This window comes from Camelus ferus, chromosome 10, assembly GCF_009834535.1.
Source record: "Camelus ferus isolate YT-003-E chromosome 10, BCGSAC_Cfer_1.0, whole genome shotgun sequence".
In the NCBI taxonomy this organism is placed as follows: domain Eukaryota; kingdom Metazoa; phylum Chordata; class Mammalia; order Artiodactyla; family Camelidae; genus Camelus; species Camelus ferus.
In genome coordinates this window covers 66,555,352-66,578,595 of record NC_045705.1, presented here as the reverse complement: position 1 = coordinate 66,578,595, position 23,244 = coordinate 66,555,352, and the positions used below count along the sequence as shown (strand labels likewise).

General features: G+C 47.5%; 2 protein-coding genes and 2 pseudogenes across 8 annotated transcripts in view; all 4 read right to left on the bottom strand.

Moving 5' to 3' along the window:
• Positions 1-55: 55 nt before the first annotated feature.
• Positions 56-1,962, bottom strand: LOC106728986 (annotated as a pseudogene).
• BBS1 (Bardet-Biedl syndrome 1) lies at positions 1,961-17,306 on the bottom strand. 3 transcript variants are annotated; one of them, XM_006179497.3, is made up of 17 exons: positions 17,218-17,306; positions 16,792-16,868; positions 16,644-16,678; positions 13,968-14,240; positions 13,807-13,853; positions 13,625-13,663; positions 13,432-13,504; positions 11,561-11,692; positions 10,690-10,796; positions 9,131-9,251; positions 8,801-8,959; positions 7,655-7,724; positions 7,063-7,221; positions 4,437-4,570; positions 3,276-3,410; positions 2,457-2,543; positions 1,961-2,217 (listed from the first exon to the last, which is right to left on the bottom strand). In XM_006179497.3, the coding sequence occupies exons 1-17, from the start codon at positions 17,262-17,264 to the stop codon at positions 2,131-2,133; spliced, it is 1,782 nt and encodes a 593-aa protein (XP_006179559.2). In that variant the 5' UTR covers positions 17,265-17,306; the 3' UTR covers positions 1,961-2,130. The 3 variants fall into 3 exon arrangements, 2 of the variants coding, with proteins under 2 accessions (XP_006179559.2, XP_032345802.1); XM_032489911.1 differs by lacking the exon at positions 16,644-16,678; XR_004323441.1 differs by lacking the exons at positions 1,961-2,217; positions 2,457-2,543 and having other exon boundaries at positions 4,437-4,670.
• Positions 17,307-17,969: 663 nt separating this feature from the next.
• Positions 17,970-23,244, bottom strand: part of DPP3 (dipeptidyl peptidase 3) — a 31,783-nt gene continuing 26,508 nt past the window's right edge. For 4 of the 5 annotated variants that reach the window (XM_006179493.2, XM_006179494.2, XM_032489909.1 and 1 more), the window contains exons 17-18: positions 21,091-21,253; positions 17,970-18,528 (exon numbers count right to left, since the gene is read on the bottom strand). In XM_006179493.2, coding sequence (XP_006179555.1) covers positions 18,356-18,528; positions 21,091-21,253 — 336 coding nt within the window. In that variant the 3' untranslated portion in view covers positions 17,970-18,355. Of the gene's footprint in view, positions 18,529-21,090; positions 21,254-23,244 lie in introns of those variants that run through there. The other variant, XM_014554912.2, reaches the window with a different exon arrangement.
• Positions 22,441-22,533, bottom strand: LOC116666751 (annotated as a pseudogene).

Here is a 23,244-nt window from a genome sequence, read left to right as displayed (position 1 = left end):
GGTATCATGCACCGTTTCTTGCTTCATATTGTTTTATGTACACTGTCCACACCAGTGCAGTCCACATAGTTTTAATAATAGGTACACAGTATTACATCATATAAATTCACGTTAGGTGTTGGGCTTAGGAACAATTTCTCCACTTTCATCATCATGAATAACTATGAACAGAACCCAGATCAGACTTGTTTGTTCCGAGTTCACACAGTTCATCACTTGACTGGGGTGAAAGGGATCGTACAGTTATCTGGCCCAACATTCAACCTTGTGAAGTGACAGCCCAGCCCCAGTGACACAGCTCCAGTGACGGGGCTCAATACCTTCTAAGGCAGGCCCTCCCATCTTTTATAAGCACTCTTAGAAAACTTCACGTGAAGTTGAAATCTCTCTTGACAGCGACACTCCCTCCACCTGTCTTTCCATTTCCAGACTAAACCTCCTGCTTATTCCAACGGTGCCTCAGTTGGCTTGATCTAGAAACTCTTGACCATCCTAACTGAACTGGTCCATGTTTGTGAGTGGCTGGACCATGCAGAGAGGGGGATGGGCTCTTTCTTCGGTCCAGACCCCTTGCTTCTCTTAACCTGACCCCAGAATACATTCCATGGGAAGGATAGAGGGTGGCTGTGGTCTGTCCCTCACTGTGTCTTGGGCACAGAGGCTGTCGCCCAGCAGAATCAATCAGCTTGGGGCCCTTGGTCTCAAGAGCAAAAGCTCTGCACTGAACTCCTGTCAAGTACCCCCTTTCTGGAGTTGATTCCTCATTTCCTCCAGAGGGGCTGCCAGGCTCTAGGATGTTAGAGCTGAATCTGGTCTAACTGCTTCATTTTACACTTGGGGAAACTGAAACCCACAGGGATTTGGTTACTTCCCACAAGCCTGAGCCTTCTGCCACACACTAGGCTGCACCTGGTCAGACGGGAAGATACAGGTCCTTCCTCGGGGAGTAGGGTTCCTGGCTCACAGATGGCTCAGGGAGGCCCTGGCAGCATCAACCCAAAAGAAGGATGTTGAGGTGGGCCAGGCAGGCTAGCCAAGGGACTCCAGGAGGCATCAAGGGTCTGGACTGTGGGTCTCTGACCCTTGTGGTCTAACATGTGTCTTCAATCAATCTTCAACCTGACTCAACACCTATGATCCACGCCTTTCCAGCTTATTTCTCACAATATGGCCACTGCCCAGTGAACTTCCCATTCACATGACTGATCTGGGCTCCAGGGCATAGAAGGGCATCTTGATCAGCAGTTCTGGGCTTCTGCCTCCTGTGTCCCCTGCCCAGGACCCCAGAGACACCTGTCCTGTGTGCCCGGGCCCCGCCTGTGCTCTGTCTAGCTGAGCTGTCCTCTCCTGGGATGCTTTCTGGGCGTGAGCATCCAAGTCAGGAGCAGCAGCTGTGTGGTCCTCAGAAGGCTGGTCAGGGCTGGGCCACTAGCTCCCTGCACAGGAACTCTCTGCCCTCCCACACCAGCTTCTCCCTTGGCAATCTTCATGGAGCATCACAGGCCGGAGACTTTGGCTGAGCCCAAAATTTCAGAAAAGCCCCCTATGGGAAGGCAGCTATTCCCTGGGCCCCCTGAATAGAAGGAGGGGCCCTCTGCTCAGCCCAAGAGAGGAGATGAGAGCAGTGTTTTGCCTGCAAGCTGAGCTGGCAGCAGCCAAGCCTCTGGAACCCCAGGAGCAACAAGGGGCTAGTTTCACCCACGAAAAGCCTGATCGTCCCAGGCCAGGACCTAGCCAATTGGCTTGGGTCTGCAGCAGCTGCAGAGTGACGTGCCCAAGGGAAGCGGCAAAGAAGGCTGGGCCTCTGCGCCTCATCTCACCTTGACCACTTCAGAACTCTTCCTTTAGACCTGGGTGTGGTTTCTGGAGAAAAGTGGGGAGCACAGAAAAGCAGCAAGAGCCCTGGGAGAAGGAAGGAGCTGAACCTCCTGGGTACTCACTGACCTGGGGCTGCAGGTCACCCAGTGGTCAGGTGGTGAGAAAGGGGCACTTAGGAGAGAAGAGGGAAGCTGTCACTCCTGCACACTGCTGCGCAGGGAGTGGGCCTCATGCCACTGACTGTCCGGCCCAGTAGAAGGGCCGGATCTTCCTGGTCCTGGTTCCACAGGGGCTTTTACACCAGCCTGGGGGTCAGGCAGCTGCCAGGCCCTCACTCATGGGCATGTTGATATGGGCACTCAGCAGGGGTGCACTCTGGCCTTCTCGAAGCACCAGAACCTATGGAGAAGATACTCATGGTAGTAGGGAGCATTCTTCCTTTGCCCTTGCCCCTGAAAAGGCCAAGCAGGGCCTGGTCTGCACTAGCCCTAATGACAGGCCACCAGGACTCTGTCAAAGGGGATGAGGCTGGGAGGCCTCTACTGTGCAGACACCCACCCCATCTTGGCAGCCAGCTGGGGGCCTTGTCCACAATCACTCTCGGTGTCCTCCTTAAGTAGTACCAACGGGTGACCTACCTTGATAATGTCTGAGATGCCCTTGTCACTAAGACTCTCCACAAAGGTCTCCAGGGGGTAGCTGAGCCCTGGCACCAGCAAGGGGACCTGAGTGGGGACAAAGTGGTAAGGAAGTCAGGCCTCATGCCCGGACAGTGTCTGGCAGATTCCAAAGCACTCTCACACCTGCTGTCTCGGCTGAATTTCAGTGTACCCTGGCAGGGGTGGGCATGGATGACAGGCCCGTTCAAGGAGGGCAAGGGCTCAGTGGGGGGAAAGAATGCCCCAGGGACGCATGCATGTCCGTAATTAAAGCTAAACCTCTTTTTTCAAGAGGAAAGGTAAAAAACAAAAAACAAACAAACAAAAACACCCCAAACCTCTTGACCCCTAACCAAGTCCAGGGCTATTTCTTTCACATCCCAGAGTCTTTCTCAGTTTCTGGTCCTTCCAACTTAAAACAGTCAAATCCAGACCTGGGGAAAAACCAGGCAGGCCCCTAACTCTGGAAGATTCTCCTTAGGGCAAAGAGAGGCTCCAATTCCTGCTTCAGGAGTGGTGGGAAAGCAGGGAGGGCTCTGGGAGAACCAACATGCTTCTGAGAGAGGCACCGGCGGGACCTGGACTCTCACTGTTCTCCCAGAACCTTCTGTGTGTCTCCGAGCCCCTCACAGGCTGGGAGGAAGGCCTTGGGTGCTCTCCCCAGGGCCCCTGCTATGCCCTGTTCTGGTCTGTGGCTGCAGCCACTTGCCAGCTCCCTCACCTCTGACCTGTGGGCATTAATCAGGCCCCCTCACCCACCCTTTCTCACTTCGTGTCTCAGTAAGGTGGGTCCAGTACCTTGAAGAAGGCCTGGGGCAGAGCATAGAGCACCTCGTTGTACAGGAAGCAGACCAGCAGCCCCAGGATGGGTCGGGCTGTTGAAGTATTCTGCAGGTGAAGTGTGAGCTTAAAGGTGGGGCCCAGGCCCTGAACCTGTGGAGGGGGTGAGGTGGGGGAGAAAGCCCTTAAGACCTAGTTGCCTTGGGCGCCGAATACAGTGCACCCTGGCCCTGCCCGCTTGCTTCCTCATCAATGCCCTCCAGTCATCTTCCTCCAACTGCTCTAACGCTTCCTCCACCTGTCCCTCAAAAGGCACAGAACCCAGAAGGCTGGCTCCAGGTGTATGGGGATCAGCAAAGGCCCAGATTGGAGAACGGGCTTGACAGAGGCCACTTAGCCAGTTGGTTGGAGGGAAAGCTGGCTGGGGAAGCAGGTCCCAGCTCCTGCCTGTGTCCGCACCACTGCCCCTGCCCCTCTCCTCCCAGGGCCTGGCCCACCGGCACATCTTGTCTTATGGCGGCTCAAAGATCTCACCTTCCTCCCTCTTACCTTTGGTTGCTCTGTAGCCTTTTCCTCTCTATATCTATCCACTTTCTTTAGGGAAAGAGAAATCAGAAACCCAACTGGGTCAGACAGCACACCTCAGGGACCCATTCAGAGCTGGTTGGAGCCGCAACCTTGAGGTCACTTGTGTCTGAGTGTAAGGCCTCCTCATACTCCCTGTGTCTGTACTGGTCTGAGGATGGCCCCTTCCCTCTACCGGGCAGCCCTAACTCCCTGTGCTGCCCGCAGTTACTGAAATGAATAGGTTTCCTCCTGGTACCACAGCTGTAAGAGTCCCTCCAGGCTCTTCGGAAGAAACGCCCCAAGGTGACTACCTGTGTACCCTGCCCCAAGTCTGGGGGCTCGTCTGAGGCACAGCATGGAATGAGGGAGCTGGAGACGGCACCCCACTCTGTGGCCAGCCAAGGGGAAGAGGCAGCCCAGGAAAGAGAAGGTGAGAGCATTCTCACAAAGGAGGACACAAGACTTGGTCCCTGGGTCTGTGGGAAGGTGAGAAGGAAGCACAAGGCCTAGTTGGCTTGTCATCGGCTCTGGGGCTGAGGGGTTCCTGCCCACCCCTGACCTCTAACCCTCTGGCCCTGAGGCGGCCTGACTCCCCCACACCTGACCACTCACCACAGCATGCAGCTTGAGTGGCTCCCGGGCCGTGGCAGATACAGGGCTCAGGCTGGACTCAAGGGCCTGCACGTAGGCACGGGCGGCTCGGAGGCGCAGCAGGTACAGGTCTGCCTGGAAGGCCCGGTGCATGGCTGAGGAGGAGGGACACAAAAGGCTGATGCTGGAGGTGGGGCGGGAGGAGGGGGCATGGCCGGGGGTGGTAGTGCTCCTGCTCAGGCTGCTGGGGAGAGACTGCAAGTGGAAGGCACAGTGGGCAAGGTCCTCAGACTGGGAACATGGGAAACATGAGGACCAAGTTCCCACAGCCCAGCCTTCTGGTGACACTGGATGCTGCAGACCACTTCCTGCTCCTCCTTCCTGGTTCTCCCACCACCTGGTTGCCCACACAATCTCAGCCTCTTTCACTGGTTCCTTATATTAAGGGCTGAGGTTCCCTTGAGTTTTGTCCTTGGCCCTCTTCTCATCTTCTGCCTTCCTTGCTGCACAATCTATGTCCTGCCTTGGCTGTGATCATCCCAAAGAGGAACCACCACCAGCTCCTGAGGGCAGGGACTCACCTTAGTGCCCAGCTCAGGGCCTGGCCCATGTTCACACTTGGTACCGTGCACCATACCTCCAGCAGCTCGGAGCCTGGCCTGCCTGCTGCCTCTAACTGCCTGATGGTCACCTCCACCTGGACATCCCATCAACACCTCAAGCTCAACACTGTGGAAACCACCTTCATTTCCCTAACTCCATCACAGCATCCCCCTCCATCACGTCACCTAGGTTCACCCCTCACATCCAATCATTTGGCAGGATTGGATGACTCTTCCTCAAAGCCACGTCCAGAGCTCAATCCCTCCCCTCCATCCCCACTGTCTCCCCTTTCCAGACTGAGGACCTTGCTCTGCCAGTCTGTCCTTGCTCCTTGTGCATGTGAGGTGTCTTGGGCTGTTCAGAAGTTTGATGTCTTTATGTTACTCCATCCTTTAACCTTTTCCTTTTCCTCTAGTACTTTCACAGTTTATTTTTAATTTATCCAGAACTAACTTTTCTGTTTGGTATGAGGTAGCATTCTAATCTTTTTCCTACAAACAAGTTGTTTTTAATTGTGTTTTTTGGACAGTCTCTTCTTTCTCCACTAATTTGAAATGACACTTTTATCATCTACTGACTTTCCACACATACAAGAGTCTGTTTCTGGACTTCCTAAAGGTGCCACTGATCGTATCAATTCCTACACTGATACCACAGCTGCTAGTTCCTACAGCTTCATAGTTCATTCTGCTATGTGATGGGCTGAGTCTCCTCATTCTAATTTCTCCCAAATTTCTTAGCTCTACTCTTAGAATCAGCTGGTCAAGTCCACAAAAGAAACCCCAATGGGATTTTCACTGTAACTTTGCTAGGTTTCTAGATTAATTTCAGAAGCTGTTAATTAATTAACAGCTTTACAACATTACTTCTTACTACCCTGAGACTTGGTAAGTCTCGTCATTTAAATACTCAGGCGGTCTTTTCTGTTCTTTAGAGCAGTTTTATAATTTTCTTTATTAGACTCTGTATGTTTTCTTGTTACATTTATTTCTGAGGATTTCCTTGCTATTGTAAATGGAAACTTTCCATTATATTTTCTAACTGGTGACTGTTGGTATATACAAAAGCTACGGATTTTTGCATATTTTCATTCTACCTTAGAGAACTTCCTATTTATCTAATATATCCATCACTTCCCTTGGATTCTCCAGCTTACAACAGCCTGCTGCTATTTTCTTTATCCTAATTTATCCTTTAAACTGCAAGCAAGATCCCTTTTAAAGACAGAGGTGGTTGAGTTACTGTATTTTTCTGCTTAACGTCTTTCCCAGCTCTCCACTACACAGAATAAACCAAAACATTTGAACTTTGCATTTGAGACCCTTTCGGAGCTGGCTGACCTGCCTCTCCAGCCTCCCCTCTGGCCGTGGAGCCTTCCTGCAGTTACACAGCAGATGTTGAGTGAATCCAGGTAGGGCCCTGTGCCTTCACCCAAGCCTCGGCCTCAATTGCCCTTCCCTACCCGGCTCTGGCTGGTGGACTTGCAATCATCTTTTAGGGTCAAATCCAATCTCATCTCTCTCTGAAGCCCTCCCCAGTCTCCCAGGCAAACATACCCTCTTTTCTGTGCCTCAAAAGCCCTTTGCAGAGACTTCTTCTACACCTGTCACGCCACATGAAGTTAGAGAGGTACACTGAGTTCTTTAGGTAGGGACTAGCCTAATTCAAGGCACCTGGCACAAGGCCTGGCATAATCATAGGTATGAATGAACGAACAGAGCAGTAAAAACTGAATATGGAAAGGAAGAACCTTAATCAAATTCTACTTCTCTCACGAGAATTTCTCCATCTAGAAATGACTGCTCCCTCCTCTGAATTCTAAGAGTTCTCACCATCACCCACAGCACCTTCCATCTTGAGGCCGGGTTCTTTGTTGGCAGAGTGTACCTCCTAGGCTGTCCCTGGGCTTCCAGAGGACCAGATCCACCCAGTTCACCCCAGTCTCCTCCCACTGCTCAGGGCACCCAGATGGCATTCACCCAGTTTCACTGTTTTGGAGCAATGCAGGGAGAGGAGGAGGAAGGAGCCAGCGTTTGAGTCTCACCGGTGCCGGCTTCCCGCTCTCGCAGTGTCTGATCCACATAAAGCCGGGTCTTCCGGGGCACGTTGAGCTTCACGGCCTGGGCTGGCGGGGGGCCCGCCTCGCCTGCCCCCTCCGCAAACACTGCTGTGCGCTTCAGGATCTTGATAATCAGGCCACCACCTAGGGAAGGGGACAGACAGAAGCAGGTTTGTCCTCCCCAGTTCCACCCCACATTCCCAGTCTTTCTTCCCCAAACAGCCTGTCTCATATCAACCCATTACTGTCTTCCTGCCAAGACTCTGAAGGAATGAAGTGTGTCCTACCATTCATTCATTCATTCATTCAGCAGTTATTTACTGACCACTGTGATGGCAGATGCTGAGGATATTGGAGTGAACTGGAGACACAGCCAGGGCCTGGCCCCTGGGTAGCGACATCAAACTGCTGAGCTGTCTCCAGTGAAGGCGCAGTCCCGGATAGGACATGTGTCTGCAGGCCTGGCTTTCCAAACCCAGGCCCGCCAGTGTTCCACATCCACCTTTTCTTTCCCAGGATCCTTCCTGCCCCACTGACTCCCAGCTCTAAAACCCTCACCAGTTCTGACTCGCCTCACCTCGTGTAGTCATGATGAGGGTGTTATCTTCCCGTCCGTAGCGGCCAAAGCAAAGGCTGGTCACTGCATCCTGTGGTGGAAACACTAGGGTTTAGTTGGGCAAATATCTCAGCGAGGGGAGCAAGACTCAGAGGAGAGCACGGACAAGACTGGGAGACCCAAGATATGAGGTAATAGATGAGATGTGAGGCGAGGCCTGGGGCAATGCTGCCTCTGAAATATTTCCCGTATTTTTAATCTCTCCAATCTCACTGCCACAGCCATAGTTCCAGACTGAACATTTCTGGTTTTTTAGGGTCAGCTCTCTAATAGGTCTCCCAGCCCAGCCTTCCTCCCTGTTCTGTCCTTCACACTGCTGCCTCTGCTGCCTTTCAAATACACAAATATGATCATGTCTGTTCTCTGCTAAAAGACCTCTGATGGCTTTTATCCTTGTTATTAGGACATTCAAGGCCTTCCACATCCGACTCCAACCTGCCTTTTCTATCAGCTCTCTTTACCCTTTCCCCATCTCGCACACCACCTACTGCCTGCCCTCCCAGCAGCCTGTGGTCCAAACCAGTTGCTTTCAAATTTTATGTGACATAGGACACTTTATACATACATGTACACAAAAGTCTCTAAACTTTTTTCTGGTTGCTGGTTGTGGCCCATTAAATTGATCTGATGACTCCAACTCTATGTTTGAAAAACTGGTTCAAATTCATCAAACTACCTGGATTCCTTTATCAAGAACACTTATGGCTCTCAGCCTTTGTTCATGCTATTTCCAGTCTGGAATATTCTTCCTCCATTTAGCCACTCCATTTATTGAAGCAAACAGAGTTCCATCCCCATTTATCCTTCACCACCACCCCCAGTCACTAGGCTGCCTCTGTGCTTTTTCAGTGCTCTGCTCTGCTTTAGTCTGCCTTGTATCTGGATTAGCTGTGTCTATGGCTGGCTGTCACCTTAGACTGTAAGCTCCGACAGTAAGGATTCAGTCATTGTTTTATCCTTCCAATACAGTGAATTGTGCACATGAGATGCTGAACGAATGTTTTCAAAATGCACCAAAAGTTCAGGGTGGCAGGTGGAGGGGGATCAGGAGAGGCAGCTGAGAAGCCCCAAAGGTGGGAGTGGGGCCAGGAAGAGTGAGCAGCTCACCGGCGTGCGGATGACGTTGAGCAGGGCCTTGTCGTGGTATATGCGGACCTCTCCATTGGCCAGCCCAGCCATGACGGCCTGCAGACCCCGGGAGCACTGCTCCAGGAGGTTCATGGTCAGAATGGCTGCTGGCATCTGCACTGTCCACAGCCTCTTACCCTGGGAGGGAACAGCTACGTGTCTGCAGGGTGCTCAGGGCTTTGGAGTGGAAAGAAGGGATGTCTGGAGTTGCTGGGAAGGGAACGCCAGAAGGGCTCGCTTGCTAAGGGGGACAGAGGAGACACGCATGCAGGGGCTGGGGTAGGGGAGGTGTCTGCACGGAGGCCACACCTTGTGGGTGAAGCCATGCAGGCTGTCTTGGTTGCTGCCCACCACCAGGACCTTGTGTACTCGGACAAGCCCCACAGGCTGGGCACTCAGCTCGATGCAGTACTTAGGGCGCTTGGAGTCTCTGTGGAATAAAGACACAATGTCCCAATCCCAGAGAGATCCTCTCTCCATCCCTGGCTGACTCTCCTCTTTCCAATCCCCACAGATTGTCCTGGAAAAAACTTTGGCCCAAAAGCAGATGACTGTGGTATTACTTCAACCTCTATAACTTAGTAGGTGCATTACCTTGGATAACATGAAGTGTGGGATCCCCCCTAGTCTTCCTCCCAACTTTACTACAGTAATTTGTGTGATAACCTGGCATTTAACAGTTTACAGTGAATGTACCTCAGGTTAGACGAAGTAGTGGACTGACACAGTCCATTCTAGTAATTAGCAGAAAAGCATGAGGTACTTGCTCTGTGTAAATGCCCTGTTTTCAGTTTCCTGGCGTCTGAATCTTAATTTCTCTTACCCAGAAAGTAGGGATAATTCCTGTATGTCAATCACAGGCTATGGCCCACCTTTCTTTATCACCAAGTCTAGGCCAACATCTCCCATCTGATGACCCATTTGAGAGCTTCCCACTGGTCTCTGGGACTCCTTCCCATCTACCCTCCACCCAGCAGAGTAATCTCTTAAAAATGTAAATGGATCATGTCATTCTTCTGCTTAAAACCCTGTAATAGTTTCCCACTGCACTTTAGATAAAATCCAAAATCTTTACCATGTCCTACCAGGTTCCGCAAGAGCCAACCCGGGTCTCTACACCATCTCTTACCCACCAAGCTTGAGTGCGCAAGTCTTTCCCACCTAGAGTTTGCTTATGTTCTCTCTGCCTGTAACACTCTTTCTCTACTTTTTGAACAATTGGCTCCGATTAACCTTCAAGTCATCTCCAAAGACAGCATTTGCTGATCACCCCTGATTCCATTATTTTTTACTGAGCCCGTATTTTTCTCCATAGCATGCATCCCATTTGCAATATTATTTTGATTTTAATATCTGTCTTTCCACAAGAGCAGGGACTATGTCTCTTTTGTTCATCAATATAGCCCCAATATCTTATACAATGTTTAATACATAGGAGGAGCTCAAAAATATTTTTCTTTCTTTTTTTTTTAATACAGTCAGTTACAATATGTCAATTTCTGGTGTACAGCACAAAAAATACTTCTTGAATTAAAAAAATGAATTTTAAGAAATACCAAACTAACGTATAAGGAAATTTCACATACCTATAAAGCAACAGAACAAATATGAGAGACTATTTTTATTTCTTCTAATATCTGACTGCACTGCTCGTGTTACAGCCACCCAGCCCAGTCTCTCACTTTGCCAGGCCCCATCGCACAAGCCTGCAGATATCCCCCTGCGCTCAAGGGCTCAGCCTCCAACATGACATTCCTGGCCTTGTCCATTCCCACTCCAACCCCAAAGCCCCTGCTCATCCTGCAGACCTTGAAACCACCAGGTTTCTGAGATGGTCATTCTAGCCCCAGAGACCACGGGTGTGTTACCTTCTCAGCATATAGATGTTCCCGTTGCGGCAGGCAGCGGCAAGACGGAACTCTACGTCAAACTGACCAGAAACTTCCAGGAAGACAGGGACGCTGGGAAGGCTCATCTGCAAAGAGAAAACTCAAACATCCCGATTTCTCTGGAGCCCCAGCCCTTCCCTAACCTGAAGTCAGTTGGTTTCTTGCCTGAAGTCCCCACTCACACCCTGCTGGTCACAGTTTAAACTTGTACAGTTTTCTGGAGGAAAACTTGGCAACATGTAACAAAAGCCTTTAAATTTATACCCTTGGACTAAATTATGCCACTTCCAGGAATGCACCCTGAGGAATTGTTTAGATAAGCAGACAAAGATGTTTGGGCAAGGAAGCTCAATGTGGTGGTGTTAAAATTAGCAAAAACCTGAAAGTAAGTGTATAAGAGGTGACAAGGTAAGTAAATTATGGTACATCTATATAACTGATACTGTGTAGTCTTTGAAAAGGCTGATGTGGTTTTATATGTATATGGAAAGATATTGATAAGCTCCTGCTATGTGAAAATAGCAGGTTACATGATCCTACAGTCATTTTTGTTAAAACAAAACAAAACAACACAACAAAAGACTATGTAAAGTTATATATCTGTGTCTAAATATGTCTGGAAAGACTTATGCCAAAACTTTTAATAGTAGACATCCCTGGGTGGTGGGATTTTGGGGTATATATCTTTTTCTTTATGTTTATCTACATTTTACAATTATACAATTAATATACAATTATAAAATACAATTGACATGTATTACCAAGAACTGGGAGCAGGAGATATGGGGGAATAGGAGGAAGGAATGGAGCTTGGGCCTTGGGTGTGCCCAGGACCAGGCCCCACACTGACCTTGGCCAAAATGGTGAAGGCCTCCGGGTCCAGCACCAGGAGCTCCTTGCTCTCAGTGCCCAGCACCAAGCAGGACACAGCATCCTCATCAGCCAGGTTCTTCTTTAAGGTGGTCATGGTGGTGATGACTGTCTGCAGAAGGACTCTAGGGGTCACCCAGGAGATCCCCTCATGCCATCCCCCCAGATACCCCAAGAATACACCAGGACGAAAGAGGGCAAAAGAGGAGGAAGAATATCAGAGATGTGACAGATTTATATACAAAGGTGTTTATTGCAACAAACCTAACTTTCAAACAAAAGAGGATTATCTCAGTAAATTACAAACTATCCTTGTGATCAAAAACCATGCAATCATTTACAAAAATCACATTTAAAATAACAGAAGATTCAATGACAGGGAGAATGCTTCTAAAGTATTAAGAGAAAAAAATAGGCAAAAAGTAACATAGAATTATCCCAGTTAAAAAAATATGAATAGAAAAACATGCTGGAAGGCTAAACCCTTAAATACAAACACTGGTTATCTCCGGACAAGGAAATCACAAGTGATGTTTAATTTCTTCATTGTGCTTTTCTACAATTTCTACAGTGGGCATACGTTCTTTTCTAAGTGTGATTGGAGAGCAAACAAAAAAGAAGAGGATGATCCCTTTTTAAGGAAATTCTCCTTTGGAAATAATTTAGCAGGATTAAAATGTTTCTTTGGATAAAGCTGTTCATTGTGTGATTATCTTTACGATTAAAAAGAACAATGAGGGGGGAAGGTATAGCTCAGTGGTAGAGTGCCTGCCTAGCATGCATGAGGTCTTGGGTTCAATCCCCAGTACCTCCATTAAACATAAATAAATAAACCTAATTACCTGCCCCCACAAACAAACAAACAAAAAAAGCAATGCCTCTCAATGCCTAGTGGAAGGAGAAAGGTTACAGAAACATGGATGTGAGTGGTCCCCAGTCATGTAACTATGACACATACTTGGAAAGACTGCACCCCCCCCACCACAAAACTGCATCTTTCAAGCAATACTTAATTCATTTCCTGATTTTAAAAGTACTCAAATATATTGACAACTGTGGATCTGAGCTGCTGATCAGTGGGAGAGAACAATGTTTCTCACAGAACTGGTCTAAGGCTAGCCAAAGTCTGAGGCATGTGTTGGTCAATGTGTTCAGCTCAAGTGGACTCTACAGGAAGTGGATGGTTCCCATGATGCTTTCTGAAATGCAGAGGACAGCTCTGGGAGTCCGTCCTGCACCAAGAGTCAGTCCCGAGGTTAGGAGCCACTGGAGTTCATCAATAAAGCCATTAAAATCATAAGTAAGGAAAGTATTACGTGAATAAAGGGAGGCATTTCTTGTCAATGCCCTGCATGTGAACAGTTATACAAACTGAATGAAATAATGAATAATCAATGAAACAATCAAGGGGCCACTAAAAATGGAGTTCTAATGACCAATGCTCAAGATATAATGTTACATACAAGGGAAGCAGTATATAAAAGCATATTCACGAAGGAAGTATACCAAAATGGTAAGAGTGAGTCCCTCTAAGTAGTGAGATTGTATATTTATATTCTCCCTATATATTTCTCTTTATTTTCTTAATTTTCTCCAATGAGAATGTATTTACCTCCAAGACAATAAAAGTTATAAAAAGTTATACAACTACATATCAGTTCAAAGCTGTCACCAATAACAGGAATGCAGAAGGCCCTGCAGCCTTGTGACTATATGCATGTGGCACAGGCTAGAAGGAAAACTGCGAAGTAAAACTAGTCAGGTTTGGCTTTAGAATTTACCACCATTGCATGGTCTTTTTAAAAACTGTCTGTATTTTTTGTAGGGAAGTAAGCAGAGAAGGGACATTACCTGCCGCTTGATGGACTTGGACTTGTGCTGGTTCACAAATGCCTCCATTTCACTCAGCTCCAGCTGCAGAAACCTGGACACACAAAGAACTGACATCCGTGTGCCCTGGGCTGGGTGCCCTCCACAGGTCACTCCACAGCCACTCCCTTCCCCTGGGGGCTTCTGGAGCCCTGGCCCTCCACAAGGCCCTTACCTGAGTGACTGTACAGATAAAGGCACCTCTGCCTTCTCCCTGGAAGGAGAGGGACCATCACAGCTGCTTTAGTTGAGGAGCAGGGCCTGGGGTCAGACAGAGGGCTCCGGGATGAAGGAGCAAGGGTGAGGGAGGGAGAAAGGGAGGAGTTGGGGTGTATGAAGGGAAAAGTGGGCTCTTACCGGATGCCCTCCAGCATCTCCTTCAGGGTCAAGGGGTCAATCCGGTCCTGTGCCAGCATGGGAAGAAGGTAGAGCCTGTGAGCTCCAGAGCCAGGCAGGAATGAGGACTACCCCGCAGCTGCCATCCTTACCTCCTTGTTCTCATCCCCCACATAACTCACCTCCTTGGCCTGGTTCCAAAGGTCTTGTTCCAGGGGGTTTGGAGGCAACTGGGGCAGGCTGAATTTGAAGTAGGGCCTAAGATTCTTATACACATACACACAAGGGCCTGACGCGAGTGCCAGAGCTGGTGTCCGGGGCTCGTGCTGCTCCATGAGGAAGGTGACAGCAGCGGCTGGCAGTGCAGGTAGTGGGCTTTCACTCAGCACTGCGGGTCCTTTAAGCACCTTCAGGCGGGGCTGCTGCCCCCCTGGGCCAAGGTCCCCCACCACCAGCTGTAGAGAGAGGCTGGTTTATTCCAGGCTCAGGGTCTAAAGATCCCTCTGCTGTCCCTCCTCTTGGGCTTAGTTTTTTTCCTGGGGCACATTCATACATGCTCACAGTGTACCATGGGGTTGGGGGAGGCTTTGCAATAAGGCTTGCAAGCTATGTGACTTTGGGAAAATTTATTCAACTTCCTGAGCCACAGTTTTCCCACCTGCAAAATGGGAGTATCTACCACATGACACTTGTAGTGGAAATCAAATGAGATAATGAATTACAGAACCTGGTGAGTGCTAGTCAGGAATAGGTGGCAGCGGATGTTTTCATTATTCATTCAGTAAAGATTTCTTCCAGGCTTGCTCCATGCCAGGCACTGTCTAGACAGGGTGGCGGTGGCTGAGGTCAGTGAGGGGCCTGAAACTCATATCTGGGCTTCTGAGGTCTGGCTTCCATATGGGAACAGAGCTAAAGATGCAGAATCAAGCACACAGAGAGGAGAACCAAGCTCCTCAGCCTCTATTTTTCACCCTCCAAGCTGCTGTGGCTGCCATGCAAGCCTGTGCTCCTAAGTGAGGCCTTCAAGGCCCCTCTGATCTGGTTCCCCACTTGTCTTCTGTCACCTCCCCATCCACGCTATGCTCCAGCCAGAATGGGAGCTGCCACAGAATGTCTGGATTCCGAGCTTGCACAGTGTCCCAGAAGCCACACCAGGAACTTCATGCATCCTTTCATTTAATCCTAGCGACAACCTCTGAGGTAGGTACGATTACTAGCCCCGTTTCACCAGTGAGGAAGCTGTGGCTCAGAGATGTTAGGTAAAAGTCACACAGCTAGTTGGTGGTAGAGCTGGGACTTTAACCTATATATGTATGAATCCAAAGCCAGTGGTCCTAACTACTACTTTATATTGGCCACAACTTTCTAATTTCAAATTTCCTCTTTCCAAATGTGCTGTGAACTTCCAAGCCTCTGTACCTCCACTTGTGCTGTTCCCTCTGCCTGGAAAGCCTTCCCCTTCCTCTCTTCCATGCCTTTTTGGTGCATTTCATTCATCCTTCAACACCAGTTCACATGTCCCTGCCGCCTACTGCCTCCACATAGAATTCACTATTCTCTCATTGGTGCTCCCATAATACTTTCTATATATTCTATGTTAGGATCCACTCATTTACCCCCAAAATTTATACCAAGTACCTAAGATTGTACCAGGCTCTGGGGTGGATGCTGGGAGTCAACAGTAAGCAAACTCACCATTAAAAACGTTATTATCTGAAAACATTAACATTTTACTTTAGTTATTGGGTCTGTGATTTCTCTACTCTTCACTGCTGTCAGTCCAGTGCCAAGCATACGCTAGGTGTTCAGTCAATATTATAAATGAATTAAGGACAGTATCTATATCTCTTTCTGACTATGTATGGATTCATTTCAGATTTTAGTGTCTGCACAACGCTTGACATACAGTAGGGGTTCACTGTATGCTTGCCGATTGTTGAATGCTTTACGGATAGGAATTTGGGGGCAAAAGCCACCTAACCCTACTACACTCTGCACATAGGGTATGATTCCTTTCCAGCTGCAACATAATACACCCATTGTGGGTTCACTGCCCTTGGTGAGGGCTGATCTCTAATGGAACAAACACACGACTAGGAAAGCTGACAGACCTAGGTCTGCCACTTTTTACAAACTCAGTAAATTTAGCCTCTCAGAATCTATTTTCCCATTAACAAAATAGAGATAAATAATACTTATGTACATGAAAATGCCTCAAAGGTCTAGTCCAGAAATGAATACTCAATATATGTTAACTCCCTTTCTGTAGTCCAATATATTCTCAACCTTTTTAAAATCTGTGCTTTTAAAATTTTAATTTTTTAATTTACATTTTAGTTATTTATATTTTTAATTAAATTTAAAATTTAACCTTTTTATTGTGGAAAATTTTCAGTCATAGACAAAAGTAGAGAGACTCAGATAATGAACCCCCAAATAGCCATCATCCAGCTTCAACAATTATCAGCTCATGGTGAATCTTAAAATCTACGCCCTTTTGATAAACGTAAAACTCTCACTTTCCTCCCTTCTACTTTCCCTCTGGAGTCTAACGGCCTACCCCCAACCAAGGGATGTGCCCTTCCAGCAAAGAATTATGTTGTTAACAAAAATAAGAGGCTTTGTCGTAGTAGAATCCCCAGCAGCATCCTGTTTTGCTTTACTTTCTGCAGTCTGTATTATGAAATCGATAGGTTCTCTTCACCTTCCACATAAAGATAAAGTTTAACACTAAATGTGTTTTTTCAGAGTACACATGAATTACAGATTATGCTGAGCTTATTTGGAGCCATCAGGAAATCTCAACTCTGGTACTCCCTAGCCACCCAATTCTCTTTCTACTGGGGCGATACGCTTACCTTGTACTCCCCATCCCCGTGCAAATCTGCTAGCGCTGGAAAACACAAAAGGACTGTAAGCCAGGGTCTCAGAACCCTAGAGGCTTCACTACAGAACCATCGTGACTCCGTCTCCCCAGAACCGGGGTTCCTGGTCCCAGAAACTCACCCAGGCATGCGGAAAAGGTGTGGATGTTGGCCATGGGGTCGTAGTGTGCATCCAGCCATTTCGAACTGGCCTCATTGCTGGGAGAGGAGGGAAAGAGTTGCGGGGGACGGAAGACGAATCCCAAAGGAGAAGAAAACTTTGAGGGAGCTGGTCTCTAAGAATGAGGTTTGTAGGGAGCTCTGAACTGGGGGTATAGAAGGTCTGGGTCCAAGTCCAGGCCCCACCACTGGCACACTGGGTGACCTAGCGTCACTCACACACCCACCCACCCATTCACTCCTTGGGCCTCAGTTTTTCTATTTGCGCTCTAAGAGCTCTTCAAGGATTTCTAGCGTTGCTGAGAACTGCAGGAGCCCAACATCCCGGGAACCAGGGCACCCTCTTTACATGTATAGGAAAGGAAGCCTCAAGAACCCCAGGCATCACCTCTCAGCTCTGCCGCTGTCGGAATCTGACGAAAACGCGGCAGCCATCTTCGCAGGCGTCGCCCTGGCAACCGGCTCTGGCCGACCGCCGCGCAACACCCAATAGAGCCCGGGTTTGCGGAAGCGCGCGTATAAACGTTCCGGGCACTCAGCTTTCCGGTCCGGAATGGAGAGGCCTACATGCGGAACGAGCTGGCCTCTGCTGGGTTTCTACTTGCTGAGATGCAAGCCCTCATTCCAGCTCATATCATTTATCTTTGATCCTTCCCAGCAGGAGTTTCTGGGCCTTGCAATCTCTGGGTCAGCGACAAGGCCCTCTAGCTTCCGTGCGTGGAGAGGAGCCTTTCTAGCGTCTATGAACAGGAAAACTAACTCTTCCTCTCTTCATCCTCACGGTTAAGCCGGTTGAAAAGGGGACATGTCCTTTCTTCCCTCCTCCCTCTAGAGGTCCAGGCTCAGAGAAACAAAACACAGAGTTTAAGAGATTAAATCCTAGGATTCTGACTTAAGTTTTCCAGTTTTTAGGTTCCTAGAATATTTTAAAATAGAAGAAATACCACAGAGGACTGCAAAAATTGTGCTACGTTCATCTTTGTGACTCTCTGCATATCCACATTTAGAGGCGACGTCAAAATCATGTAGTAGATGGAAGCCTAAAACTGACCCTCCTTCCCGGTCCCCAGCCCTTGATCCCACCACCCTGCAGGGAGCAAATGAGAAGTAAGTCAAAGGCAAGGAGGAATCGCACAATGATAGCGGTGGTTTTTAATATTTATTTTTCTGGTTATAAAAGTAATACATGAAGAGCACTGGATTGGGAGAGGTTTTGAGTCCTGCAGGATTTAGAGAGGTCACTTTCTCAGAACTTGGCCTTTCCTCACCTGAGAACCAGGATAAGGAGCCCTGTCTTGCCCCGTCTGCTGAGAGGAGCGCGGATCAAATGGCATAACACAGGGGAAGAACTTGGTAAACTGGAAAGTGCTGGAAGGGCTTAGTGTCACCACCTTCGACTAAGGTAGCACCAAGTTCCGAGCTCCTGCCCCTCCCATGGCCCCTAAGACACACATACAAAGGGGGCCCCTTGCAGCCTTGTTTTGATGGAGTGGAGGGGGCAGGGGGAGGGGATGCACAAATGTGCCTCAAGCCTGGCCAGATGGGGCCTCACTGGGACCCTTCCAGAATCGGGCATCGGCTGTGGCCAGCTGGATGAGGATCTCCTCCAACTCGGGCCCATCCTCTGGGAAGCGCTCAGAGAAGGATCTGATGAGGCCAGTGGCTGAGGCCTCGTACTCAAGAAGCTGTACTTCTGAGCCTGGGGAGGAGATGGAGAAAAAACAGCAGCAGAAAAAGGTCTTAATAGGGAAACATAATCATAAGAGCAGCTAGTTTTCCTGAGCTCTTATGTGCTAAAAATTGTGCTCAGTGTTTCATTATCTAACTTAATCCTTAAAATAACCCTATGATAAAGGAAATATTAAAGGGGGAGTAGCCAATGAATTGCTTCATTCATTCATTCATTCACTCACTTAATAAAGATTTAACCAGTCCTTGGCTTCCAGGAGCTTACTGTCCAGAAATTGCTTAATCTCTGTCTACTGCGGAACCCTTGGCAAGTTTCTGAAACTCTCTAAGCCTCAGTTTCCTCATCTGTAAAGTGGGGGTGAGTACAGTACTTCTCAAGAAGCTGTGGTAATTAAATACAATAATGCAGGGGGAGGGTATAGCTCAGTGGTAGAATGTATGCTTAGCATGCACAAGGTCCTGGGATCAATCCCCAGTACCTCCATTTAAAAAAACTTTTTTTTAATAAAGAAAGAAGTAAACCTAATTACCCCCCCCAAAAAATCCTAAAATTTAAAAGAAAAATACAATAATGCATCAAGTAAATACTCAAGTGTGAGCTACCATGAGCACCATGATCTCTGAGACTATTTACTCATCTGTTAAATGGGGCCATTCCAAGGGCACCCATTTAACTTATGAGGTGTTCCTGAATAGTCATGGGAAGCATTTCCCTCTGACATACTTCCACTGCTATACTGCTCACAGTGCATTGTTGTGCTCTGCAGCATTAGGGGGTGTATGCAGCTAAGAGCCCAGGCTCTGGGTTCAGGTGGCCCAAGTTCAAATCCTAGTCCTGCCACTCATTAACTATCTGACCTCAAGCAAATACACAGTCCCTCTATGTCTCAGTCTCCAGCTGGAAAATGAGGACAATAACTTTCTCGCTGAGTTGTTGGGAGTTAATCCATAGAAAGTTTTTACCCAGAGACAGGCACATGGAAGTCCTCAAAAATTAGCAACGATCATCATCACTGCTACCTTTGAAAATTCAACCTGTTCTTCAGGTCTAGTTTAACCACCACTTCCTCCCCAAACCCTTCCCTGATTCCCTCAGAAATAGATGTGATCTTCCCTTCTCTAAGTATTCAGACCACTGTTTGTGTCTGTTGGGCACCTATGAACACTTCCCCTGTAAGATCATTTCTCTTTGTCTTACATTCCTGTGGCTTGTGAACTACTTGAGGTGAGTAGTCCATCCTCCATGCCTACCCAAGGCTGCACAATCAAAGCAATGAGGATACGGTCCACATAATGAGCACCTACTATGTGCCCAGCATGCTTCATTCATTCAGAGGCATTGACAGGCATTGAGCGGCTCCTGTGTGCCAGGCCCTGTGCTTGGCGCAAGGGATGTGCTGCTCCTGCTGTCATGGAGACGAGGCAGAAAGGAAGATGGCAGAGAGATGAGTGCATGAAGGAACGGAAGCTGGGTGACGGGCTAGTGGGACTGAAGGGATTACTCTAGGTTGAGGGGTCAGGGACAGCCTCTTCCAGGAGATGCCATTTAACAGAGACCTGAGTGACAAGAAGACCAGACAAAGATGTGGGGGACGACCGTGCCAAGCAGAGGGGACAGCGAGTGCAGAGGCTACAGGAATGGAGTGAGCTCAGGTGGGTGGAGAAACAAAAGGTCCGTGTGCTGGGGGGTGATAAGCCAGGGAAGAGGGCAGGCAAGGGGTCGGTGCCAAATCCCATGATGCCTCTGGAGTTAGAAAGAGTTTGGAATAAACCTCTTAAATACTCTCCTCACCTTAAGAGGTAATTATTTCATTTAACCCTCACAACTGTCTGTGACTACGGCAGTGAGGAACAAATGTTCTTCATTTGACTCTTAGCTTCTCCAGTAAAAAAGCTGTAAGCCTTAAGTAATTAACTCTCTGTGCCTCAGTTTCCTTATCTGTAGAATGAGGATAATAAAAATACCTACCTCATTGGGTTATTGTGAGGACTTAAAGGGTTAATCTCTGGAAAGCACCTGGAACTTGAAGGGAGTACTTAATTCAGTTTCACTGTAGTGTCAGCACACAATCAACACTGGCTTTGTGAATGAAGACTCCCAGGCCCAGAAAGGTTAAATGACTAGGCCAAGGTTGCAGAGCAGTTCTGAAGCTCATGCTCTAACCACAGCATGGCACCACCTCTTCTTAGGTGCCTCACATGACAGGTGTCAAGAAAGATGAATCAAGGGGTGAGAGGAAAATGAATGTAGCAGGGTGGGTACCTGACAGGCCTGACTCCCCAGTGTGAGGCCTGGCCTCCCCACAGGCCTGCGGTCTGTCTGTTCCACTAGCCCTTGCTCTGCCAGCCATCTTACAAGCAGCATGACCCTGTGTGTGCAGGGTGGTGGTGGAGGAAGATGCCAAGGTTTGGGCCTGAGGTTTGGCATGGGGAGGACTGTGGCAGGGAGGGAGGGAGGTAGGAGCCACCCCACGTAGCCTTCTCTGAGCCCCGGAGTCAGTTCCAGGCCTCCTCTGTGCTCCCACGGGGCCTTGCACGGCCCTGTATCAGAGGGAGCTCAGGAGTCCATTACCTTCGAGGTGAGTGTTGGGCTGAACAATGAGTTTTCGAGCCTCCTTGCGGAGCAGCACAGTGTCCCTGAGGGAGAGGAAGCACTCAGGGGGTGCATCGGTGACGGCCGCATACCCCTCGTACAGGGCCCGGCCTCCGGCCACGTCCCCTGTGGACTTCAGCACCTGAGGGAAGGCAGAAGGAGTGAGTGCCTCTGATGGCCGCCTCCCCGTATCCACAGGGCTTTGCCAGGGGCCACAGCTGTGCCCAGCCCTGGACCATATCCGCCCTCTCCCAGCTTTACTGTGCTGAGTACGTGAGGAATGCGAATCAAGTGTCAGCACATGGTAAGTGCCCACATTAAAGTGAAGCTCATTTGAACTGTAGACAGGAAGGCATTACCATCACCCTCTTTTTTTTTTAATTTCACACACCCAAAATATATAGTATATGTCTTATAAAGAATAACAAGACCCCCATACAACCACCTCCCAGCTTAAGAGTTAGTTAAGGGGGGAGGGTATAGCTCAAGTAGTAGAATGCATGCTCAGCACGCATGAGGTCCTGGGTTCAATCCCCAGTACTTCCTCTAAGAATAAATAAATAAATAAACCTAATTGCCTCCCCCTTACCCCCCAAAAAAAGAGTTAGTTAAGAGCTGTGGCCTATACTGGTCTGTTTGTATTAGTTTGAAAAGAACGTATGTGCTCTCATTGTTGGTGCAGATTTTTATACAAGTCTACTAGATCAAGATTGTTATTTGTGTTGTATCAAATCTCCTACATTTTATTATTCCTCTTCTTAATCTATCAATTCCTTAAAGAAGTATGAAAATCTTCCCTTGTGGTGGATTTGCCAATTTCTCCTTGTAAATGTACAGAATTTTATTTTGTATATTTTGATGCCATGTTATTTGATACATACATGTTTAGAATTATTGTATCTTCTTGGTGAATTGGACTTATAATTATTATTTATTAAACCCTTTCTATCTCTAGCAATGTTTTTTATTTTCTTGGGGTTTTTTTTTTTCCTAGCAATGCTTCTGTAAGTCTATTTTGTGTGATTTTAATACAGCTGTAACAGTTTTCTTTCACTTAGTATAGTTTTGTCCTGTCCTTATATTTTTAAGGGTATCTCTTGCAAACAGCATAGACAAAGGTCTTGTTTTTTAATTGAGTCTAATAGTCTTTTAACTAAAGAGCTTGGTCTCACTTTTACTACTGACATTTGGAGTTATTTCCATCTTTTTTTTTTTTTTGCTTTTTAAAAAAAAATTGAAGTATAATTGATTTACAATATTGTTGATTTCTGGTATACACCATATTGATTCAGTTATACATATATATTCTTTTTCATATTTTTTATCATTAAAAATATGGAATGCTTCATGAATTTGCACATCACCCTTGCACAGGCACCATGCTAATCTTCTCTGTATTGTTCCAATTTGCTGCCAAAGCAAGCACTCCACCTTCTTATTTGGGGCTTTCTGTTTCTCTGCTTTTCTGATTCTCCTCCCTCCTTTCTTGTCTTCTTTTGGATTGAGTTTTAGAGTTATACTCTCTATTTCTATTCTTTTAGAGTTTACCCTAGACATTACAGCATACATACTTAATAAAGTCTGAAAATATTTAATGTATTTATCCCCTCAAATTATAAAAGGATCTCCAAGTGCCTACCCCAGTTCTGAGACCTGTATGCTGCTATGGTCCAGTATTTAATTATCTTTTTTTAACCCCACAAATTGAACATCTTAATTATTGTACAGAGTTCATGTTATTTAGATTTACCCTTATGTTTACTATTTACATTACTCACTACCCTTTTTGGCTTATCAAACCTTCCCTCTGGGTCCATGTTTCTTTTCTAAATTACATCCTATAGAAGCTTCTTTAACTTCTAAAGAGGATTTGTTGATGGTAAACTCCATTTTTGTTTGTCTAAAAATGTCTTCAATTCCCTTGAATTCTTGAAAGATGATTTTACTGGGTGTTGATGGTTACTTACTCTCAGCCCTTTGAAGATATCATTCCACTGCTTTCTGGCTTCCACTGTAGCTAAGTCAGCTCATAGTCTAATTATCATTCTTTTTTAGGCAATCTGTCTTTATTCTTTGGCTGCTTTACAGATTGTCTCTACATCTTTGATGTGTTGCATTATTCTATGATGTTTC

Coding starts and splice junctions, on each gene's coding strand:
- BBS1 (XM_006179497.3), bottom strand. CDS start 17,264: ATGGCTGCCGCGTTTTCGTCAGATTCCGACAGCGGCAGAGCTGAGAG. Junction 16,869..17,217: donor GACAGCGGCAGAGCTGAGAG/GTGATGCCTGGG, acceptor CTCCTCTCCCAG/CAATGAGGCCAGTTCGAAAT. Junction 9,252..10,689: donor AACATCTATATGCTGAGAAG/GTAACACACCCG, acceptor TTTATTCCACAG/AGACTCCAAGCGCCCTAAGT.